Source organism: Neoarius graeffei, chromosome 9, assembly GCF_027579695.1.
Source record: "Neoarius graeffei isolate fNeoGra1 chromosome 9, fNeoGra1.pri, whole genome shotgun sequence".
Taxonomy (NCBI): domain Eukaryota; kingdom Metazoa; phylum Chordata; class Actinopteri; order Siluriformes; family Ariidae; genus Neoarius; species Neoarius graeffei.
Genome location: NC_083577.1, coordinates 6,865,849 through 6,888,637, shown reverse-complemented (window position 1 = coordinate 6,888,637; position 22,789 = coordinate 6,865,849). Strand labels below are relative to the sequence as shown.

Sequence of the window (22,789 nt, the reverse complement as noted above, 5' to 3'; positions counted from 1 at the left end):
ATGACAAAGAACCTCTACGGCTCAAAAATCAGTGCGTTTCACGTGCGCCCTCCGTGCGTTTCTTGCATCTTTTGCACGTAGACCGGCCGTAGGAGCACGTACAGCCGGCTGTGACCGAGGCTCATTGCAAAAATGCCTGCAGCAGCTCCAACTTGAATTGCGTACTACACTTCGGCTTACGTTACTTACCCTCGCAAAAAGACTATTATTGTCCTTTAGAAGTCTTATTCCAATATCATGAACCCAGCCACCAGCCAATATCATGAATAAAGTTAAGATTTAAAACTTCTCAAAGCCTTCATTTGATTTTGTGTAAAACAATTGTTGGATAATCAGAAGCGTCCAGAAACTTGTCGAAATCGCTTGCAAAGTCCGTTTTTAAGTCGTAGGGGTCCAATCCATCGGACAAATATTTTTTCTCAATGTCTTGATTTTGGTTCTAGTCCGTTAAGTCGGACGCAGAATGTTTTCCACAAGATGACAATGGACGCGTACTTGGCTTGGACGGCGTCTTTGATCGTTGCCCGTCGCTTGGAAACCAGAAGTGAACCAGGAGGCAAAAAATAAAAAAAAATATTCCCGTGGTTGCAAACAAAGAAAACTGTGAAATACAATACACACCCCAAAGCAAAACCTTCATTCCACCGCTTTGCTTGATCTCTTTAACCCTTTCACCACTGCAAACCACTATAAACTGGTCCAGAAAATCTGGAATCTTTCAACACCACAGACCACAGAAGCCAACTCATATACCGGTCTCCATTATCACAGCAAAGGGCTAGTCCCGTCTCATTGTAGTAGTGAAACCTGTGTGTATTGTACACGCCGATCGGTGGAGAAGTCAGATTCCCTGGAATTTCCTTTGATGTACAGTAATTTAGATAAACCCGCTGTTGGTGTATGTTAATTCAGGTTACACATCTTTCTTTCTGGAAATATTAATGATAAAACAAGAATTTGCCCGCGTTCAGTTTATCGTCAAAGAGTTACATAATTCTCTGAGCAGAATTCCTCTAAGTTCCAACAGCACCAAATATGTCACAAGGGCACGCACTCTTCTCTTAAAATTGTGCAGTAGCTTATACTGCATCATACGTATGCACGACATACGTGTACCGCCAGAGGGAAGCCGATCGTAAGTGCAAGGGAACGAATCTCAAATATGACTACTGGACAATGAAATTTGTATCTTTATTTCCATAAAATAGATGGGGTTTTATCCAGCACATATCCCCCCCCAAAGGGTAAAATTTAAAAAAATAAATAAAAAGCGGGATTATTTATTTACGAACACATTTTACAGAAAATATTCACAACATTTAACACATGAAAACTGCAGCTCAAACCCTCAGAGCTCATATGCTGCTTCCGGCTGAGGACGAGGTTTTCCAGTAGGGTCCCCCCCCCCCCCCCCCAACTTTTTTTTTTTTTTAAATCCTACAGGTTCTCTCATAGCAGGCAATGTATCTTTACATTGTGCACTTTTTTTTTTTACCTGAACGATTTCTTACTCTGCACACTCGTTAACAGTTACTGTAGAATTCAATAGCAATTATAAGCATCTTTCCTTAGTCGCAGATAATCTAAGGCCCTGTTTACATTATTTCGAATCAGCGGATCATCAGATTAACGTTTTTAAAACGATTCTCGTGTACACAATTTCTGTGCCCGCAACAAAACCGTTCCCCGTGCACACAGCAACGCCAATACACGGATACGCTAATCACATGACTAATTAGACGGCACGTCACATGATCCCAGTGCATATCGGGCATGCGCAAGTCACTCACCACTTGCAAGTGGAAGGATGTCGTTGTAAAAAAAATGAAGTATGCTGGTCTGTTATCGGCGGTACTGGTACTACAATGACGCCTTTTTTACACCGTGTATGGCCTTCGTGTTTATGCTAGAAGGATCTAACAGTGTTCGGTACACTCTTCACCTCACAGAACGGCCGTTTTTTGCGATTACAACAAGACTTTAGTGCTACGGTAACCAACACACTTCCTGTATTACTCATTCACATGACCAACGTGGCATGACCAACGCCAGCGAATCAGGAAGGTGGAGGTCACAGTGACGTTGTCCAATGACGACGTCAGCTAGAGCTCAGCACTGCGTATCCTCGTTCCTCAATGTTTACACAGCACCGGATCAGATACGTACTGGGTTGAATACGTGGGCCCTGGCGGATTCAAACTGTTCCGCCTGTGGAGTCGTTTTCCGGCGTTTTAATGTGCACGGACAGTGCATCCGCAACGAAAACGATACGGATACGGTCTAATGTAAACACCACCTAAAGCTACGACAGATTGATACAGAGTTCTTACACTACCGCTCAAAAGTTTGGGGTCACCCAGACAATTTTGTGTTTTCCATGAAAAGTCACACTTTTATTTACCACCATAAGTTGTAAAATGAATAGAAAATATAGTCAAGACATTTTTCTGGCCATTTTGAGCATTTAATCGACCCCACAAATGTGATGCTCCAGAAACTCAATCTGCTCAAAGGAAGGTCAGTTTTATAGCTTCTCTAAAGAGCTCAACTGTTTTCAGCTGTGCTAACATGATTGTACAAGGGTTTTCTAATCATCCATTAGCCTTCTGAGGCAATGAGCAAACACATTGTACCATTAGAACACTGGAGTGAGAGTTGCTGGAAATGGGCCTCTATACACCTATGGAGATATTGCACCAAAAACCAGACATTTGCAGCTAGAATAGTCATTTACCACATTAGCAATGTATAGAGTGGATTTCTGATTAGTTTAAAGTGATCTTCATTGAAAAGAACAGTGCTTTTCTTTCAAAAATAAGGACATTTCAAAGTGACCCCAAACTTTTGAACGGTAGTGTACGTGTGATAATATTCCATCGTAACTCTATAGTAATAATGCCAAGTGAATGCGTTGGTTCACTGCTGTCCCCCGGCAAAGTTACACTATAATATAAATGTGGTGGTGGTGTTGCTGGCGCATGGCATGCGGCGTCAAAGAAAGGAATAACAAGCTCAACTGTGAGCTACGGGCTCACTTACGTATCCCCCCCCCATATCAGAATGCAAGCGATCGAAGGAATAGGACGCTTATTATGAATGTTGACTTCAACAAATAATGAACCCTGAAACAAGTAAGTAAAGAGCCGTGTCTCTCCTCAGGGATTTCAAACAGCATCCTGGGAAACTGTCATTTTGAAATAGCATCAAAATCCGCCCTGTAAGTTTCATAAATACATTCAGTTGGTAAACAGGAAGTCGATGTGGGACGGACCTGAAAACGGTGCACGCGGTATAGAACCCCAAGCTGAAGTTTAGTACCAAGTGGCTATGATTTGTGGTCGCTGAGAAAAGGGTGTTTTGGACAGACGGACGGACGGAGGTAAACCAGTATATGTGTCGTAACTCTGACGTGTCTCATTATTGGTGTCACAAGACAACGCAGCGATTTATTGAGGTGAAATACACGACGACAATTCGATGGTTCATTCATGGTGCTGTAATAATATTCTATTCAGGCTGATTGTGTGTCCTTGCAAATATTTTGCTCATAAACTCATCAGGAGCTCCGCTTTTAGACACTGACTAAATATATTAAAAGTTATATAGTGTATATAACATAGCAGTCTATATCTGAAGTTACACAGTGGTGAAAGGGTTAAAGTAAAACCCATCAACATTAGGGTGCATCAGTTGCCACCTAAAAATGAAAAGTTCCTCCGATCATGATGCATTTTTGTTTTTATGTTCCTTTTGGTAAGAAAACACACTGGGTGAAATATTTTGACAAAATTCAGAAGTTCAATGGTGGCACCAGGAGCTCAAAGTTATGGAAAAAGCTGCTATTTTATGACTTTTATGACACAATTTCGATCACTTTTCATGAAACATTACGGCACCTTATAGAGTATACCAAATATCTTAGATACACATTTTTAGTACATATTCTAAATATATTATCAAGCACAGTTTGAGTTTTAGCTGTTCATTGAATCATTGTAGAGCCCTGCACTCCCGCGGGACCCGACGCAAAGCAGTGCGGCGCGGGACAAATTTTGAAAGCTCATTGCGGGCGCGGGCAGGAGGGGGAGTGCACAATGCGGGAGAGGTGATAAGCTGCAGTCCCGCTAACTAAAAACGTGTCTAATATAAAAATTTATAAATTATTAAATTTATGTCTATCATATATAATTTGTGCTGGATATTTTGGCATTAATAAAAACATTTTAAGATGCCTAAATTTGCAGATGCGGTCTAATCTCGCGTACGTTTCCGATTCCTTTCCACGCATGTTTTTTCAGAGGGGACCCACCCACACACAATGCTAATGCACTACTGCCAATGTGCAATTTTAATATTTTTGCCTGTGTGTGTGTGTGTGTCTGTGTGCGTACATAAGTGTGTGTGTGCATAAGTGTGTGTATACACACACACGTGCGCGCGCGTGTGTAAAGTCTTTTTTGTTTTGTTCATACACTGACACTCATTCTCTCTCCTCTCTCACGCACTCATTTTATTTGTTCTTTCATTTGTTGTTTTTTCTCTTCTTTCTTCCTCAATGTCATAGTCTCGCTTTCTTCTTTTTCACTTTCAAACTCCTGTCTTTCTTTTTTATTTATTTTTTCTTATTCCTTTTTTCTTCTTCATTTCCTGTGTGTGTGTGTGTGTGTGTGTGTGTGTGTGTGTGTGTGTGTGTGAGAGAGTGAGAGAGAGAGAGAGAAAAAACGCTGTCAGGGTTTTGCCCCAAGACTAATTCTCACCTTTGGATTTGTTTCTCTCTCTCACACACACACACGCGGACAGATAGAGAAAGATTGAGAGAGAGAGAGAGAGAGAGAGAGAGAGAGATACAGATAGACACAGACAGACAGACGTACATGTAAAGCCTCAGCTGCGCATGCCGCCTGGCAACGTGCACCCTTGCTACGTGCGCTAGGTGAAGGATCGGTCAGTGGAGAGCTCAGCTAAGCTCAGCATGTTTAATTCCCCAAGCCAACGACAAGAACTTTCGTGAGAAATAACGCGAACGTCTGCATCATGCGGGATTTGTGGGCGGGAGCGGGACAAAATATGGCAGGCATGGGCGGGAGCGGGACTGAAAATCATAATTCTTTGCGGGAGCGGGACTGAAAATTCTGTCCCGCGCAGACCTCTAAATCATTGTTCAACTACTTTTAAACAATACAAATGTATTATGAATCACATTAATGCTTTTCTTTTTTTTTTTAAAGATATTTTTTTGGGCTTTTTGCACCTTTATTGGATAGGACAGTGTAGAGACAGGAAATGAGCGGGAGAGAGAGAGACGGGAAGGGATCGGGAAATGACCTCGGGCCGGAATCGAACCCAGGTCGCCCGCATTCATGGTATGGCGCCTTAACCACCTGAGCCACGACGCCCCCACATTAATGCTTTTCAATCCCTTGCAAAGGTTCTTAACATGATCTCTGGGTCACAAGAAATCAATAAATGGAGTCCAACATTGTGATTCAAACCTTATGCGAAAACATAAAATAAGCGTTTTTTGGCAAAAAATGAACCTCATGGTGCCACCATTAGACTTCTGAATATGGTCAAAGTCATGGCCCAGTCACCAGACATGAACATCATTGAGCATGTCTGGGGTAGCATGGAAGACGAAACCAAAGAATCTTGAACTCTGGGAGGCATGTAAGACTGCTTTCTTTGCTATTCTTGATGACTTAATCAATAAATTGTATGAATCATTGCCGAACCACATGGATGCCGTCCTTCAAGCTCATGGAAGTCATACAAGATATTAAATATAGATCTCACAGCACCACTACTTAATTCACTGATGTGATGCAACATATTTTTGTATTTGAAGCAAATTATTTGTTCAATTTTCACATTACTCTCTGTAGGCGACAAAACTATTGTCTTGCCAAAATCTGACCTTTCTGTGTTCATTAAATGATCAATCTTTCTTCAGTGAAGCAAATTTATTTTAGTATATTAAACATAATTCGGGAGGGTTTTAGCTTTATGAGCCGTTTCTAAAACCAATGGAATGGATTCATTAAAAGTCAGGTTATAAGCTGTTTCTACAAAATGGATAAGCGACAAGACTCTTGTCAGAGACTGTAGATAACACAGCAGTCTATATCTGAAGTTACACAGTGGTGAAAGGGTTAAAGTAAAACCCATCAACATCTGGCTGGTGTCGAAAGGAACCGTGCGCCATCTTTAAAAGCAGACCATGCTGAAAACCTTACACACTGAAAAGCAAGAACTTTATTGCACGTATTGTCTGAAATTTGGGAGGAGTTTTTTTTTTGGTTAGAATTTAAACACCGACTGCATGTCAAAAGTGAACGTAATTCGATGAGCGGTTGCTGTGCTCGTAACTCCCAACCTCCGACCTGGAAAAACCACAGAAAACGTCCCCTCAAATAACTATTCCTACTCAAGAACTTGGGATGTTCTCTTCAACTCCAAGCTCCTCCAAATCAACATTAGGAACCAAAGTGGCAGGTCTTCCCTTTAAAATGAGTTCTACCGTATATAAGCATTTCCTTTACAGAGAGTCAGTCAGCATATAGACATATTCGCTTGTTATGTCTAACACCGACTAGACAGGGCACCGTTTTGAGGAGGTAATTATACAAACCACTCATCAGTTGGCTGGCTAGCTTGAATGATGAACAAACATGGAGGTGTCGTCTTGTCCGTTTCCCCCCCACAGCTCGAAAATCAAAAATGGCCTTCTCACTTCCGAGCTAAATCGAAGGTGATGTAATTCCAGATGCGCTGCATGACGCTTTCATCACTGTTACACTGAAACGCAACCACTATCCAATCGTAGCGTCCTCAGGATCAAGGCTGTAACAGTAGACGGGGGGGATATTTTCTACAAGGTGCTGCCATCCATATAAAGGGAACTCCGTTGAGACGGTACGTACTTATTAGCTCATCGTTTCTCGAGAGATTTTTAAACCATCAAACTTTTCATTATTACTACTACAACATGATTAGCGTTAATGTGTCGAAGAATACTTCCGGCACAAAGCAGGACTTCGGACTCGTACTATTAGTTTACTTTCATCGAGGAGAACAGCCAGTCTGGTTATAGACCCTTTTCATGTGACGTCACGACAAACGCGGCCGCCATTTTGGACATGTACTACCAGTAGTTTACCACAGCCAACATTGAGGAACGGCAGCAAAGAAAGTTTTTACTTCCATCATGCCACTATATTGTTGTGCACCTGGATGTAGTAACCATCAACAAACAAGGCAAGGTTTATCATTTTATCGGATCCCGACAGAGAAGATGGATAGCGGCCATAAACAGGAAAGACTGGCAGCCCTCGGCATACCAACGCTTGTGTAGTGACCACTTTGTTGGAGGTAAGACGAATAAAATTAGCCAGAAAAGGCATTACATTGCTGTTAACATTCTGTGGCGGCGAGTGTGTAACCAAATAGGCTAAAATAACCCATTGTAACCTCTTCGTTCTTCTGTAGTAGCTATTAGCTAATGACATTAGCTAACATTGTGTTCCTTTGCTGTTGGTCGACTGTAGGACAGATCAGAGGTAATGTCCTACAAACAGGGCTTAATTTGAGGGGGAGCAAGCCGGAGCATGCTCCGGAACCTCGGACGTTGGCTCCGGCAGCTATTTACACTGGATCCGGTGTAAATAGCTGCCGGATCATAATTACAGTAAAGGAAAAACTTGAGACTGAAAGGTTTTAACAGTCATCCAAATGACTAAACGTAAACATTGCTACAGTAACATACTAGCTACTATGTTGCTGACATTAGCTAGTGCTAACAGCTAGCCGCTAGTACACTGCTACAACACAGACACCGACCCTAATAATACAGTTCTTGGTCATTGCCTGGTAACAGCAAATTTATAACGGGCCATGTCTCAACAGACTAAGAAGTTATTTCAATGACATTTAATAACATTTTGTTTATCCTGAGGACCGAAAGTAAATGAAAATGTGAACAAACCTTAGCTGTAATAAGACGGCGACCACCAGCTCCAGGGACGACCCGCTGATGTAGGCATGTTACCCAGCCTGACACAAAATATTTGTAGGCATCCAAACTCTTATACGCTTTCAGATCAATACCTGTGTATGGCGATGGGTTTTTAACGACATAGGTATACAGATCATGTGGGCCGAAGTCAGGTAAAGACGAGGGCTTCGTGTACTTCCGTACGTCAGTGAACAATCCTGGTGGAAGCAGGTAAACGTCGTTCTCTAAGCCTGCTAACCTCAATTTTTGCAAATCCCTCTCCCTCTGCTCGCCCTGTAAATGCCCTACGTCGCTGGATAGTGAAGGTGTTTTCTGCATCTCGCTCCTTTTTCTTTTATGTTTTTCGTTTGTCGCCTTCCTCGCATTCAAACCGATTCGAGCCGAAGTCCATTACATGTCCAAAATGGCGGTCGCGTTTACGAAGGTCACGTGACTGAAAAGGGTCTATAGTAACTCATATAATCAGTCTTTGCAACAGTGGTGAGCAGAAAAGCATCTCGGAACATGCTAAACCTTCAGCAGAAGACTGCGTGACATTCCACTCCTGTCAGCCAAGAATAGGAATGCCCTAAATGAAACGGCTGACGAGTGGAAAAACATCCCCTGGCCTTTTTCCAATCTCGACCGTCCGGTTACAATGAACGTGTTGTGCTCAGAGACGTTTTTCGGTTCCGCATAGCGTGGTTTATTTGCGTTACGACAGCCTTCCTGTAAGCTCTGACCAGGCTGGCTATTCTCCTCGGACCTCTTTCGTCAAGAATGTGTTTCTACTCTTGGGTGTGGAATTCCCAAGAGGTCGGCAGTTTCTGAAATACTCAACCCAACAACCCTGCCACTGAGATCACGTTTCTCTCGTTCCGATGTTTGTTTTGAATATTAACTCAACCTCGTGACCTGTATCTCTACGACTGAGTGCACTTGTTTTGAACGGGCTGCTGATGGATTACTCTCGAAGCCCCTCCTTCGGCAAAGTGCTGCATTTTTGAGGCCCATGTCAACAAGACATGACTGGTTAAACATTAACACAGGAAAATGTACGAACAAGGGAACTTCCTGTTGCTCTGGACTTTGTGACCGTACACGTCAAATCGGCAGATCAAAATAAATCTGCTTCCTCATAGGCTGCTTGAAAAGCTAGAAGTTATGTGTAAAAATATACATCTCTCTCACAGCAAGGACGGAACAAAGTGAAAGTGTTTCACGCCAGCCAAAGGCTGAGAGAGAGATGATTTTGGCTGGAGTTTATCGTCACAGCCTCCAGAACTGTGTGGTTTTAGCTCTGCCAACAATCATGAAGTGAAAATACCGCACTGTAACCTTACGTCTGCTCAACACAGAAGTTATTAGCTTTTAAAAATAAATTATTTTAGACTGACATAGCTATATCAGTTTACGACACAATCAGTTGCTTGTGCCAGTGGTATGTGACGTGTCATTACCAGACCCCCAAATCACTCCTCTCAAGGTCAAGGGGCAACTTCAAGAGCGTCCGGTATTGTCAACCTCCTGCACCTTATCAACAGGCATTGCTCTACGAACGTTTAGACGTCCGTCTCACGGCTCGAGCACACCGACACCGTTACAACCACACCCTTTTTGCGCTTGCTCAGATACTCACGAGATAGTCTTCATCTCTTTCTTTTCGGCGTCGGGGCGAGCACGGTTCAGAACCTTCAGGAAGTCGGAGGTCTTGGCTCTCATGCGGGTGTGGATGTAAGCCTAGAATAGGCGGAGTGCAATAATTAATGCATGATATTTTCACTGAATACATTGAAACACATCAAATAAAGGGAAGCCATAGCCGAAAGGTTAGAGAAGCAGCTTTGGGACCAAAAGATCGCAGGAATGGCTGAAGTGGCCTTGAGTAAGGCGCCTAACCCCCAACCGTAGGGGTGTGAGATACATCGCAATACGTTAATAGTATCGGAGAGCGTACTGCACGAAGAACTAGTATCCGGGCAATTAAAAAAAAAAAAAAAAAAATATACGCTCAACTCACTCAACTAAACAAAAACTGCCGCTGGAGTGAAAATGGCCGCGTAGTCGCAATTCTTCAGTTTTTTGGTGGCTGGCAAACAGCAAATTGGTGCATTACTGCCACCAACTGGTAGGGAGTGTGGATCAGCTCAGTTTAAACTCCATTTTAAAGCTCGACCGCCTTTCAGATTTTTCAAGTGTAGGTCATTAAAAGAAAAGAATTTTCCCCCGACACCCAATTATTTTTGTTGAGTGACCGAAAGCTACTGAATTCGAATCACAGGTTTCTAATCTATTAGTTTTTAAATAGAACAATTAATGACTTTAAAAGCCATGTGGCTCTAAATTCTCTATTTTTTCCTGCTTCACCATGACCCAATTCAAGATACTACGTCACGCAAGGCATTGTGGGATACAAATTTGAAACAGGAGAGAAAAACGCGAGTGAAACGTGAAAGACCGACTACAGTAACGGAAAGAAAAGCGAGAAGAAAAGACGTTATGTTCTATACGAAGGAAAGGAAACGCAGGACCAAACTAATAAATATGGGCGCTCAGCGAGCACCTTGGTGTGATCAGCTGTTCGTTTAGCGACAGAATGATGGAACGGTCAGTGCACGCTCAAAGGGAAACCTGTAGATGGCAGTAATGCAACACTGTGGATGCCAGCTGCCGTAAAACCCAAAAGAAGAAGGTAAACCTGCGCATGCGCACACACACGGACTTCCTCTGTCGAGCGATTTCATGCACATTATTTGCTTTAATCCGCTCAAATTAAATAACTTCCCAGCCACAGAATGGCCTGATATTTAGTGAGATATTACAGAAATAAACAGATATCACAATCACCACATTTCAGACGGAACTAAATTTCACCGATTTTCTGAAACTGAAAGGCCGTCTAGCTTTAAGAAATAAAAATCATGATTATTTTTTCAGACTTAGCATTTACGTTTTACGACATGCCGCAAAACGTTATCCAAAACAGCACGTTTACATGCATAGTCAAGAGATACAGAAAATATGATGTTTTAGAAAGTTAATTTTAAGAAATGTATTACTTTAACCTAATACTGTGCGCCTACTAGATCTAAAGGTGGGAGCTACAGCAGATGATACAAGATTATGAAAATATGACAGCTAACGAGAGCTAGAATAAAAAGTCAGATCTAGGCCTAATAAAACCACCAGCTTTGTTGAAAAGCAAGCTGTGGAATGATTTCGGCGCACAAACAGAAAACGGTGCCATGTTCAAACGCCTTATAATGGTAATATAACAAACGCAAAAAGCATTTAGAACGTCACCATTCGAAACTGGCACAAGTTAACTATATTTCAGATTAGATAAAACTTTATTGATCCCTTTGGGCGGGTTCCCTCAGAGAAATTAAGATTCCAGCAGCATCATTACAGATGAACAGAGAAAAGAAACAGAGAAAAACTTCTAGATAAAATAAATTAAGGAAGTATTTACATATGAGTGATTCCACGCTTATGGGTACTGAAATGGGGACATGAACTTATTTTTAAAAATTCACCTAAAACCATTTCTTTTTTTACCATCAGGTCACAAAACATGTAATCTTTAATGAATGATATGTTAAAAGATAACTTGAATTTTCTGAGATGTAATAAAAACATATTTATATGCCAAAGTCAGAACGTAACAGAAGTGTTGTGGACATATATATTCTCAATTTTAACAATGTAGAATTACTTTTTGAAACATAGGAAGGTGATGTTTTAGCAAATATAATTAATAAACATGTGTAGTAGAATAAACATACACATTCTTTCAATAAGATTAACATGGTATATAGCTAGATTGTAATTAATTAGTAACAGACGCGAGATGGACAATCGTAACAGAAGTAATGTAACAGACATCATTTTGGAACTCATAGGCTTGACTTTGGCATATAAATATGTTTTTATTACATCTCAGAAAATTAAAGTTATCTTTTAACATATCATTCATTAAAGATTACATGTTTTGTGACCTGATGGTAAAAAAAGAAATGGTTTTAGGTGAATATGTTCATGTCCCCATTTCAGTACCCATAAGCGTGGAATCACTCATATACAAATATAAAAGAATAAAGATATGGGGGGGGGGGGTGTAGGAGAGATATTGCATATTGTCCGGTATTGCTTATTGTCAGGCTAGGCTACTGCTCCTTCCCGTCCTCTGTTACCCCTCGTCCCCCCCAGAGAGGAGTTGTACAGTCTGACGGCGTGAGGGACAAAGGAGGAGTTTTCATTTTGGTTTCATTTCAGTTTTTACTATATTAAAATTAATACCTCAGATTACTGATTGTTGAGGAATTAATGAATGTGCGCCAATCGGCAAACATTTTTAGTCAGAAATCTTACGGATATGGGCAAAACAAACTATTTTGTATTTATAAATAACTTATTTTTTTCGCGGTCCGGTTTCCATCAAATCCTGCGCTCTGATTGGCTGGCGAGCGGGTCCGTATCCTACAGTACGGACCCCGGTTACGGACCTCTGGCGACTCGCTCGTTCACAACAACAACAAACATAGAAGCAATTTTTGCCAACATTTATAAGATTTATTTACAAGATTATCAAAAATCTTATCAATTTTTGCCAGCATTTCTCAGGAGAATCGCATTAATTTTACAGCATGGATAGCGATAACGACAGTGTTCACAGCGAAAGCGAGTTTTACTCCCCTGAGGAAGAAGAAATAAAAGAAAACATTTCAGGAGAAAGCTAAAAACCTGTAACTTGCTAACGCCGAGCAAAAACATGGCTGAATCCTGAATGACTCCTATTTGTATAAATAGGGGACTACATAGGCGGCAAAATGTAGTTTTGTTTTCCTGCCATGGAAGTGCACTTGTATACCGAGGAGGAAGCCATTTGCATTACAGCCGTGAATGAGGATTCAAAATGGCGGCTCGGCTCGGTTTTCCCTTTCGGGCGCTCTCGTTTTCTGTTAGAATTTGGTAAAGAAAAAAATAAATATATTATTTACCAGCTTAAGGTCGGTCCGTATGGTGAAATACCGTGACCTCGACCCAGAGTGCTTCGCTCAGTACTTTCAAGACCTCGGTCACGGTATTTCACCATTAAAATATTCTCCGTGTTATTCTGTTCAGTATGAAATATGAATTGTGTACTATAGTTCCATGATGCATTTTTTTTAAAAATAAAATCACATATGACGTTACATCTGTGTTAAAGGAACAGTCCACCGTACTTCCATAATGAAATATGCTCTTATCTGAATTGAGACGAGCTGCTCCGTACCTCTCCGAGTTTTGCGCGACCTCCCAGTCAGTCAGACGCGCTGTCACTCCTGTTAGCAATGTAGCTAGGCTCAGTATGGCCAATGGTATTTTTTGGGGCTGTAGTTAGATGCGACCAAACTCTTCCGCGTTTTCCCTGTTTACATAGGTTTATATGACCAGTGATATGAAACAAGTTCAGTTACACAAATTGAAACGTGGCGATTTTCTATGCTATGGAAAGTGCGCACTATAATGACAGGCGTACTAACACCTTCTGCGCGCTTCGGCAGCGCATTGATATCTGAGCTCCGTATCAATGCGCTGTCGAAGCGCGCAGAAGGTGTTAGTACGCCTGTCATTATAGTGCGCACTTTCCATAGCATAGAAAATCGCTACGGTTCAATTTGTGTAACTGAACTTGTTTCATGTCACTGGTCATATAAACCTACGCAAACAGGAAAAACGCAGAAGAGTTTGGTCGCATCTAACGACAGCCCCAAAAAATACCATTGGCCATACTGAGCCTAGCTACATTGCTAACAGGAGTGACAGCGCGTCTGACTGACTGGGAGGTCGCGCAAAGCTCGGAGAGGTACGGAGCAGCTCGTCTCAATTCAGATAAGAGCATATTTCATTATGGAAGTACGGTGGACTGTTCCTTTAACACAGTCAACTGATCGTTTCTGATAGTATCGTATCATATTGTGAACCATGTGTCACGATACACATATCGGAGCTTCGTCACTGCTACTCACCCGCTACTCGGGATAAGAGCGTCTGCTAAACGCCTTTAATATAACGCAACGCATTCCAAACAATTTCATTATCCTTTAAAACACCTCCTCAGACAGCAACGTTAATTTATTTGCGTTCCACTTTGTCCTAAAACGGATCATCGAGTCCGTGTGACGTTACTGAAGAGCTGGATCTGGTTTACAGGAGACATTTAAGGAAATGATTTGAGAGAATCCTGTTATGATTAAGGAAGCTGATTCAACGTGGTATAAATGGGGAATTATGGACATTTCATTGTGTTTCATCCTTATGCGTGTGAGAGAGAGAAAGAAAACGAGATCTCACCTTGGAGCACTTGATGTGATAGTGCAGGTAATCACGGAAGGTGTGGATGAGATTGATGGTGTTGTCTCTGGCGTTGGCGTTGGTATGACGAGGGAACAGGACTACAGGAAACAAAAACACGCTTAACTCAACTCAAGTGGGATATAAAGCATACAACAACTGGACAACTCGTTCCAGTGATTAGTGCAATAATACTAATGAGACTAAACACTGTAATTGTGTTTAAATACAAGAGGATTAATATTCAGTAATATAGTGGCAAGTACAAAAATTTGTACACCCCAGAGCAAAATAAACTCGACAAAATCAGAACAAGGACAGAGGACGTACTGAATTGCATTTTTTAAAAAAAATCATGGATGCAAACGGCGCGCCTTTTGGCGGATGCCGCCTTTTTCACGGCTGTCTGGGGGACTTGTGTGAATCGCGCAGATCCGATGAGTTGTTTTTGGGTTTTTTTTGTTTTTGTTTTTTTTTTTTGGGGGGGGGGGGGGGGGGGGGGGGGTTTGGAGTGTCTCATTATAATTTCATTAAAGTAAATTCTGTATTAAAATTACTAAATAAGCAAATGCTGTTACAGTCCATGAAACCGAAAGTACAAGTATGAGAAGAAAACAGTAAATCAGAAAGCTGCGCACGTAAAGCCAATTACGTAACGTGCGTTGGACTGATGGAAATCCTTGTGCGTGCAGTGAAGTGCAGCCAGCAGCAGATAATGGTTCGCAGCCAACTGGCTTCACGTGCGCAGCTTTCTGATTTACTGTTTTCTTCTCATACTTATACTTCCTATGTTTCATGGACTGTAACGGCATTTGCTTATTTAGTAATTTTAATACAGAATTTACTTTGATGAAATTATAATCAGACACTCCAACGCCACGCCCCCCCCAAAAAAACAAAACCTCATCGCATCTGTGCGATTCACACAAGTCCCCCAGACAGCCGTGAAAAAGGCGGCATCCGCCAAAAGGCGCGCCGTTTGCATCCATGAAAATGCAAATTAAATTTGATAACCTATAAACAAAACCTGCGAGCTGATTTACCATTAGTTAATTTTGTTTAACGTATATTTGGCATGTTCATCTTAATTACGCAACGTGTGCCGTTTGCACCAATTCAAATGATCGCAATAATGCAGCCGGAAACTAACTTTGCCAAGTCATTTGTCCTCATTGTGTTTTATTTACACAGTTGTGTTACTTATTTCCAAATGATATCCAATACTACTCATCGTTCCCAGTAGTTTTATTGTTAATATCCATCTCTCTTTAAACGCAACATACCGTAATATGCTTTTTTTTTTATTAAAATCCTCATTTACAGATTTGAGTTACTGAGATCTGCAATAAGTACAGTACTGTGCAATAGTCTTAGGCACATGGAGACCAAAAATGGCTTAAAAAAATAATGAAATGTAAAGTTTCAACATTTAAATAAGAAAAAAGGGGGAGGGGGGACTATAAAGAGTAAGCCATAATAAATTAAAGTCAATATTTGGTGTGAGACGACCCTTTGCTTTTAAAAAAAAAAAAAAAAAAAGTCTCAGGTCCAGTTCTACGGAAGCCAAGAGAGGCCCTTCATATAATCCTTTTTTTTTTTTAATTCACCTTATCCCGAGATAACAACATAATTAATTCAGGATCTCGAGAAAACAACACAACTGATTCGAGATCTCGAGAATAGAGATCTGCGCGGGACAGAATTTTCAGTCCCGCTCCCGCCCGCTCCCGCAAAGAATTATGATTTTCAGTCCCGCTCCCGCCCGCAAATCCCGCATGATGCAGACGTTCGCGTTATTCTCACGAAAGTTCTTGTCATTGGCTTGGGGAATTAAACATGCTGAGCTTAGCTGAGCTCTCCACTGACCGATCCTTCATTTATTGTAAGTTTATTGTTTAGACTCTGACATTCTGCTGACACATTCCAAGTTGAGCGCTGCATGCGCTCATGATTGACAGCTCTCGCTTTGATTGACAGCTCTTGCTTCGCACACTCGCACTCCCACTTCAGAGTCTGTGGCGTTACGATTCCAACCGCGATTTCATTCTCCTCTCATATGAAGTGCTGCACAACCACAACCAGCTCCTCAGATTATACACTGTCTATTTCTAGCTTTAAATTGAACAATCTGTGCGATACACAGTCCTTTTTAATACTAGTTAATACTTTTTAATACTTAGGACTAACACTCTTGACTTTTTAATGGTAAATGTACCTCTTTTTAAAGCAGCACTTACTTCTGAAGCACTGTGAGCTTCACTAGAGGAGCTCTGCTCTTCTGCCATGATCGGAGATCTCAAACACGGAAGAGCGGAAAGGAATCGGAAACGTACGCGAGATTAGACCACATCCGCAAATTTAGGCATCTTAAAATGTTTTTGTTAATGCCAAATAAAATATCCAGCACAAATTATATACGATAGACGTAAATTAATAATTTATAAATTTTATTTTAAAAACGTTTTTAGTTAGCGGGACTGCAGCTTATCACCTCTCCCGCCCGCTCCCGCATTGTGCACTCCTCCTCCTGCCCGCAATGAGCTTTCAAAATTTGTCCCGCGCCGCACTGCTTTGCGTTGGGTTCTGCGGGACTCCCGCGGGAGTGCAGGGCTCTACTTGAGAAAACAAAATTACCTCATGATCTCGAGTAAACAGCTGAGAAATGGTTCATTCAGGTGCGCCAAGAGACTTGTGATATGCTGACTTTGGGGCTATTTCTCATTCTGTATAGACGCAACTTTGGTCATTAGAATGTCTGGAATAATCGATCACCTAATAAGGCAATATTTTGATCAGGGGTTGACACAGGGAGAGATTGCATTAAGTCTTTTAATAAGGGAGAATTTCAAAATTAGTCCACGGCACCTCCGCAGAAGACTGGCCCGGCTTCGTCTCTACCGACGGAGATACAGTGATCCAGCTGAGATCATGAAATAATTTTGTTTTCTCGAGATCTCGAATTAGTTGTGTTGTTTTCTCGCGATCCTGAATTAATTATGTCGTTATCTCAGGATAACAAGGTGAATTAAAAAAAAAAAAAAAAAAAAAAAAAAGATTATACGAAGGGCCTCTCTCGGCTTCCGTACAGTTTTATGTGGAAATGATCTGTAGGTTTTACTGAGCGTCTTCCAGAACTAGCCGCAGTTCTTCTGGACACTTTGACTGTCACACTCACGTCTTCATTTTGCACCAAAACCCAGCAGCCTTCATTACGTTTTCTTTTTTAATCTGAAAAGAGCTCTCTTATGGAATATGCTGCTCAGATACAAACTTTTTCCTCTAACATTTAATTTGTGCTGGGAAAAAAACCCCAAACGTTTGGATTCTAAAATGTTTTTGGACTGACTCGATAACGAAGTCATAAAATAGAAATCTGTAACAAAGTTTGTATGAAACTTGGGGGGGGGGGGGGCGCAGACTTTTGCACAGAACAATCCAGAAACGTGTGCAGCTTTTTTGGCAAGTCGAAACCGCAGGTAAAACACGTCCGTTCAGGTATCGAGAAGCGTGATGTTATGTAGCGTATTGCTTAACAGGTTACAGACCTGAACAGGGTCAATAAACGACGAGCGCTTCTGAACCAAGCCTGCTAAAATCAACACCGAGTCATGCCCTAACAGACGAGCTGCAGGTTTCGCAAGGCGTCTTGCTGCTCTCTTTAAAAGTATGAGGACACTTCGAGAGGAAATGGATGTTCACAGTATGCAAGCCCCCCCCCCAGGTGAACTGCCCCAGCTTTCTATAGCGCACCTTAGTTTTCCACCATTTTCTCACCAAACCCTAACGACACTAACACATGGAAAAGCAATGGCTTCATCATATATTAAATGATTTTATCATGATCTAAAACTCTAGTGCTTTCATAGGTGGCGTGCAGTGCTCTTCCCGTTTGTGTGGCTTTTCAGTCGTCTTTTGTTGGAGCAATGAAAAAAAACCCACACAAAGAGACACTCCCTACAGACACACCAGACTCGGATTGGTTTTGCATGTGTGCAAATGTTGAAAACTTTTATCCTGCACGCACAAGAGCGGCACACAGCGAAATACCTGCTGAAGCTAAGTCAATGTTCTCATCTCATCTCATTATCTGTAGCCGCTTTATCCTGTTCTACAGGGTCGCAGGCGAGCTGGAGCCTATCCCAGCTGACTACGGGCGAAAGGCGGTGTACACCCTGGACAAGTCGCCAGGTCATCACAGGGCTGACACATAGACACAGACAACCATTCACACTCACATTCACACCTACGGTCAATTTAGAGTCACCAGTTAGCCTAACCTGCATGTCTTTGGACTGTGGGGGAAACCGGAGCACCCGGAGGAAATCCACGCGGACACGGGGAGAACATGCAAACTCCACACAGAAAGGCCCTCGCCGGCCACGGGGCTCGAACCCGGACCTTCTTGCTGTGAGGCAACAGCGCTAACCACTACACCACCGTGCCTCCCAAAATAAAATAAATAAATAAATCTGGGCTGTACGGCGGCAACAACAAAGTACCAACACACACCCCTTTTCCACCAAATCAGTTCCAGGGCTGGTTCGGGGCCAGTGCCGGTGCTGGTTCACAACTCGTTCAACTTGCGAGCCAGCTGAGAACCAGTTTGCTTTTCCATAGCTCACGGGGCTAATGGAAGCCACGTCATTACATCGCTGTATACTTCAGTTACATCGCTACGTTTGCATAAACCTTGGCGCGAATATCGAAGCAAAAACAACACGGAAGAAGCAGCAGCAACAACAATAATAATAAATGACTTCGCGTTTGTACAGCTGCTGCTTCTCGTCACTTAAAAATGGCGATCTTTTGCGGTCTTGTTATTGTTCTTAACAACTCCGCCCCCCCCCCCGCTGACGTAAGCGGTTCTTTCCTCTGGCCCAGCAGAGAGTTGGTGCTAGCCTGGAACCGGTTTTTCTGGCCCCAGAGCCAGTTCTTTGTCAGCGGAAACAGAAAACCCGGTTCCAAACTAAGCACTGGCCCCGAACCGGCCCTGGAACTGCTTTGGTGGAAAAGGGGCATCAGTGACCAGCAGAAAGGTGCCAGGATTGGACCACATGGGCTAGCCTTCATGCTCCATGACCCTGTCGCCAGTTCACTGGGTGACCTTTGGATCCTTGGACCACTTTTGGTAGGTACCAACCACTGCATACCAGGAACACCCCACATTTTGGAGATGCTCAGACCCAGTCATCTCGCCATCCCAATCTGGTCCTTGTCAAAGTCGCTCAGATCCTAACATTCGCCCATTTTTCCTGCTTCCAACACATCAACTTCAAGAACTGACTGTTCTCTTCTTGCCTCATATATCCCACCCCTTGACAGGTGCCTTTGTAATGAGATAGTGTTCTTCACCTGCGAGTGGTCAGAATGTTATGGCTGATCGGCGTCTCAGTTTATCTGCACACTGGCAAACGTTTACAACGTCTTCAGAACGGTCCCTCTTTTCACAAACAAATAATAAAACAGGTTTTCAGCTGCTGCTTATTAGAAAAATGAATTGTTGCCATATGGCAACGCCATGCAGGAGAGGGCTCATTAACATACTCATTAATAATAATTATTATAATAATAAAAAAAAAGGCAACTATCAAACTAGCTAGCCACAGTATTCACCTATTTACGTTTAACTATTGTTTATTAACCACCTTTAGTGAAGTAACCCAATTAATTAATTACTTATTGAAAACTTTAGTTCATTTCAAATCAGGCATAAAATCATAACCGCTCTCTAACATCAAGGAAGGAACATTTCCCTTTGACAGAACTTCAAAAAGTTTGTATTTTAGATCAGACGACTAAATTAGGTTTAAAACGTGGATTTTTTTTTTTTTAAAAAGACGTTCAAAAATTGTAATAAAATTTATCCTCTGTAAACGCGATGGGGGGAGGGGATAGAGAAAGAGAGAGAGGAAGGGAGGGAGACAGAGGGATAGAGAGAGAGCACACATCATGTGTTAAACGTATATACCGAAGGTGATGTAGCCGATGTTGTCTCCCACCGCAGCGTCCGTGTCCTTCAGCTCCAGAGGAGGCTCTCGATGGCTGAACAGAACTTGAGGAGCTGTGTGACTCGCACGCCGGCCCTCCTTAAACTCCTGCAGGAAAAAAATAGCACGTAGATCAGCGTCACGATATCCACGTGCTCACTCGTTGCACACACACGACAGAAGAAAGGCTCCATTTTTTTTTTTTTTAGTGGCGTGATCAAGACATTCTTGGTCAAATGAAAACCTTTTTGGTCAAAGTTCACTGATACTCTCAAACATGGAAGTCAAACGTAACCACAGCAGTGTGTCTTCGCGTCTGAAACGTGACTGGTCCTGACAGTACCTAGCTGTTTTTAATGTAAAAATGTGAACTTTCAAACGTTATTATTATCCATGTATGATGCATCATATTTTCTGTTATTTATTCTGGTCATAATTACGTTTTATTTTTCCTCTGTTGTCGGGGAGTGCCTGATGGTGCCATGAGGTCACGTGTGTATGAACGTGATGATGGGAGACGCTATCCGGCATGAGCATATTTCCAGACCCGAACCGTAATGGGTGTGGTGATGGTGCACGTGCTTCATGGTGCTCACTAGTAATATACTATTCAAAAAAAGTAGGGGATATTTTATTTTGAGATCCAAATTTTCACATATACAAAGGGATACGAAAGCATGTTGTATAGTTCCTTACTGAGGAAGCATTTCCAAAGAAATTCATCACCCAAACACATCAATGACACTCATGATCAGCACGGGATGCTACTGATGATCAAGGGGGTCGTGCCACAAATTTGCATGACTCTGAATTGGAAGGTTAGAGCCACTCCAAAGGAAGATTTTGAAGAGAAAGCATCAGATTATCAGTGGTTGAAGTCGTTAATTAAACAGAGACCATGCGCCGTCTAACACAGGATGAGAGGTTACGTGCCCTTGGCATGCTACAGGTTGGCACAAGACAGGTCGTTGTGGCAAGAGCATTGAATGTTTCCCAGTCTGTCGTCAGCAGATTATGGTCCAGACATCGTGCTACAGGGTCTGTTCAGGATAGACCACGATCCGGTCGACCAAGGGCAACAACTCGGGCTCAGGACAGATTCATCCGCACTATTGCCTTGAGAAATCGTATGGTAACAGCAAATCAGATAAGGTCTCAACTTCGAAGGGATACTGGCTTGGTAGTGAGTGGCCAGACCATCAGGAATCGACTGCACAGATTTCACTTACACGCCCGATGTCCTCGTGTCATTCCCTGTTTGAGGGATCGTCACATTAGGGCCAGACTCCAATGGTGTCGTCATCATCAACGCTGGGATAATCGCCGATGGAAGCACGTAATGTTCTCAGATGAGTCGAGGTTCACTGTGGACTCCCTGGACAGACGCAGGAGGGTTTGGCGCCGACGTAACGAACGTTTCCATGACGTTAACGTCATTAGACATGATCCGTATGGGGGTGGCTCTGTAATGGTGTGGGGAGGCATCACTGCTGCCGGCAGAACAGACTTGCATGTTGTTGCTGGACGTGTACTACCGGGACAACATCTTGGCATCCCATGTTGTGCCGTTTGCACGTCATTATGGCCGCCGTTTCATTTTCAAAGATGACAATGTCAGAGGTCATAGGGCCAGGATCGTTACAGATTACCTCCAGCAGCAGAATATCACCAGATTACCATGGCCAGCACTCAGTCCGGACCTTTCCCCCATCGAGCATGTCTGGGACACGATTGGACAGCAGCTACGCCAACGTCAACAACCTCCTGCCAATGTCCAAGAACTTGCTGCAGCATTGCAACAGGAATGGAATAACATTCCCCAAAATGACCTGGGACGTCTCGTTAGGAGTACGCCACGCTGAATTCAAGCTTGTCTAGCCAACCGAGGGGGTTTTACCCGCTACTGACTCGGTTTCAAAATGGTGGTAAATTTGCTGTGTGACCCTGTGTTTGTGTTGACCCTTATTCTGGAGAATCTGTCCTTTACTGACTGTACACAGGGTTTCGAATAAATTGACAAATGTTTCCTTAATGTTTTTCTGTCATTTGTTTCCTTCCTGACCTCATGATCTGCATTTCATTCTACTTGTAAATCCAATATCCCCTACTTTTTTTGAATAGTATATTTAAAAATGTCAACGTAGCACACGTTACCTTTAGATATCTGCACAAGGTACATTTTCCACATGCAATACTGGATGCGCACTTGGCTAGGAAGCCATATGGATGTGAGGACTTTGGCGTTGTTTGATAGGACAGTTTTAGGGTTCATCATCATTTGACTTGATATGAAACGGATAATAAGCTCCGATATAGCTGATCATGGAGGCAAACCCGTTCTCTTTCTGCCTCATTCATGTTGGTCAGGTGAGCTTGTGCGCTTTTTGGATGATAACAGGAATCCAAATCACTCTAGAAACATCATGCAAAAAAGTGGCATCGTCAGCAGAGCAGAAGATGGAGCAGACGATTTCCC

General features: G+C 42.4%; 1 protein-coding gene across 1 annotated transcript in view; it reads right to left on the bottom strand.

Annotated features, from left to right (window-relative positions):
- The window catches only part of arpc2 (actin related protein 2/3 complex, subunit 2), an 88,132-nt gene that overhangs the window by 1,228 nt on the left and 64,115 nt on the right, over window positions 1-22,789 (bottom strand). Inside the window, exons 7-9 of the mRNA XM_060928988.1 lie at window positions 20,295-20,421; window positions 14,327-14,427; window positions 9,630-9,730 (exon numbers count right to left, since the gene is read on the bottom strand). Of these exons, the coding sequence (XP_060784971.1) occupies window positions 9,630-9,730; window positions 14,327-14,427; window positions 20,295-20,421 (329 nt within the window). The remainder of the gene's footprint in view (window positions 1-9,629; window positions 9,731-14,326; window positions 14,428-20,294; window positions 20,422-22,789) is intronic.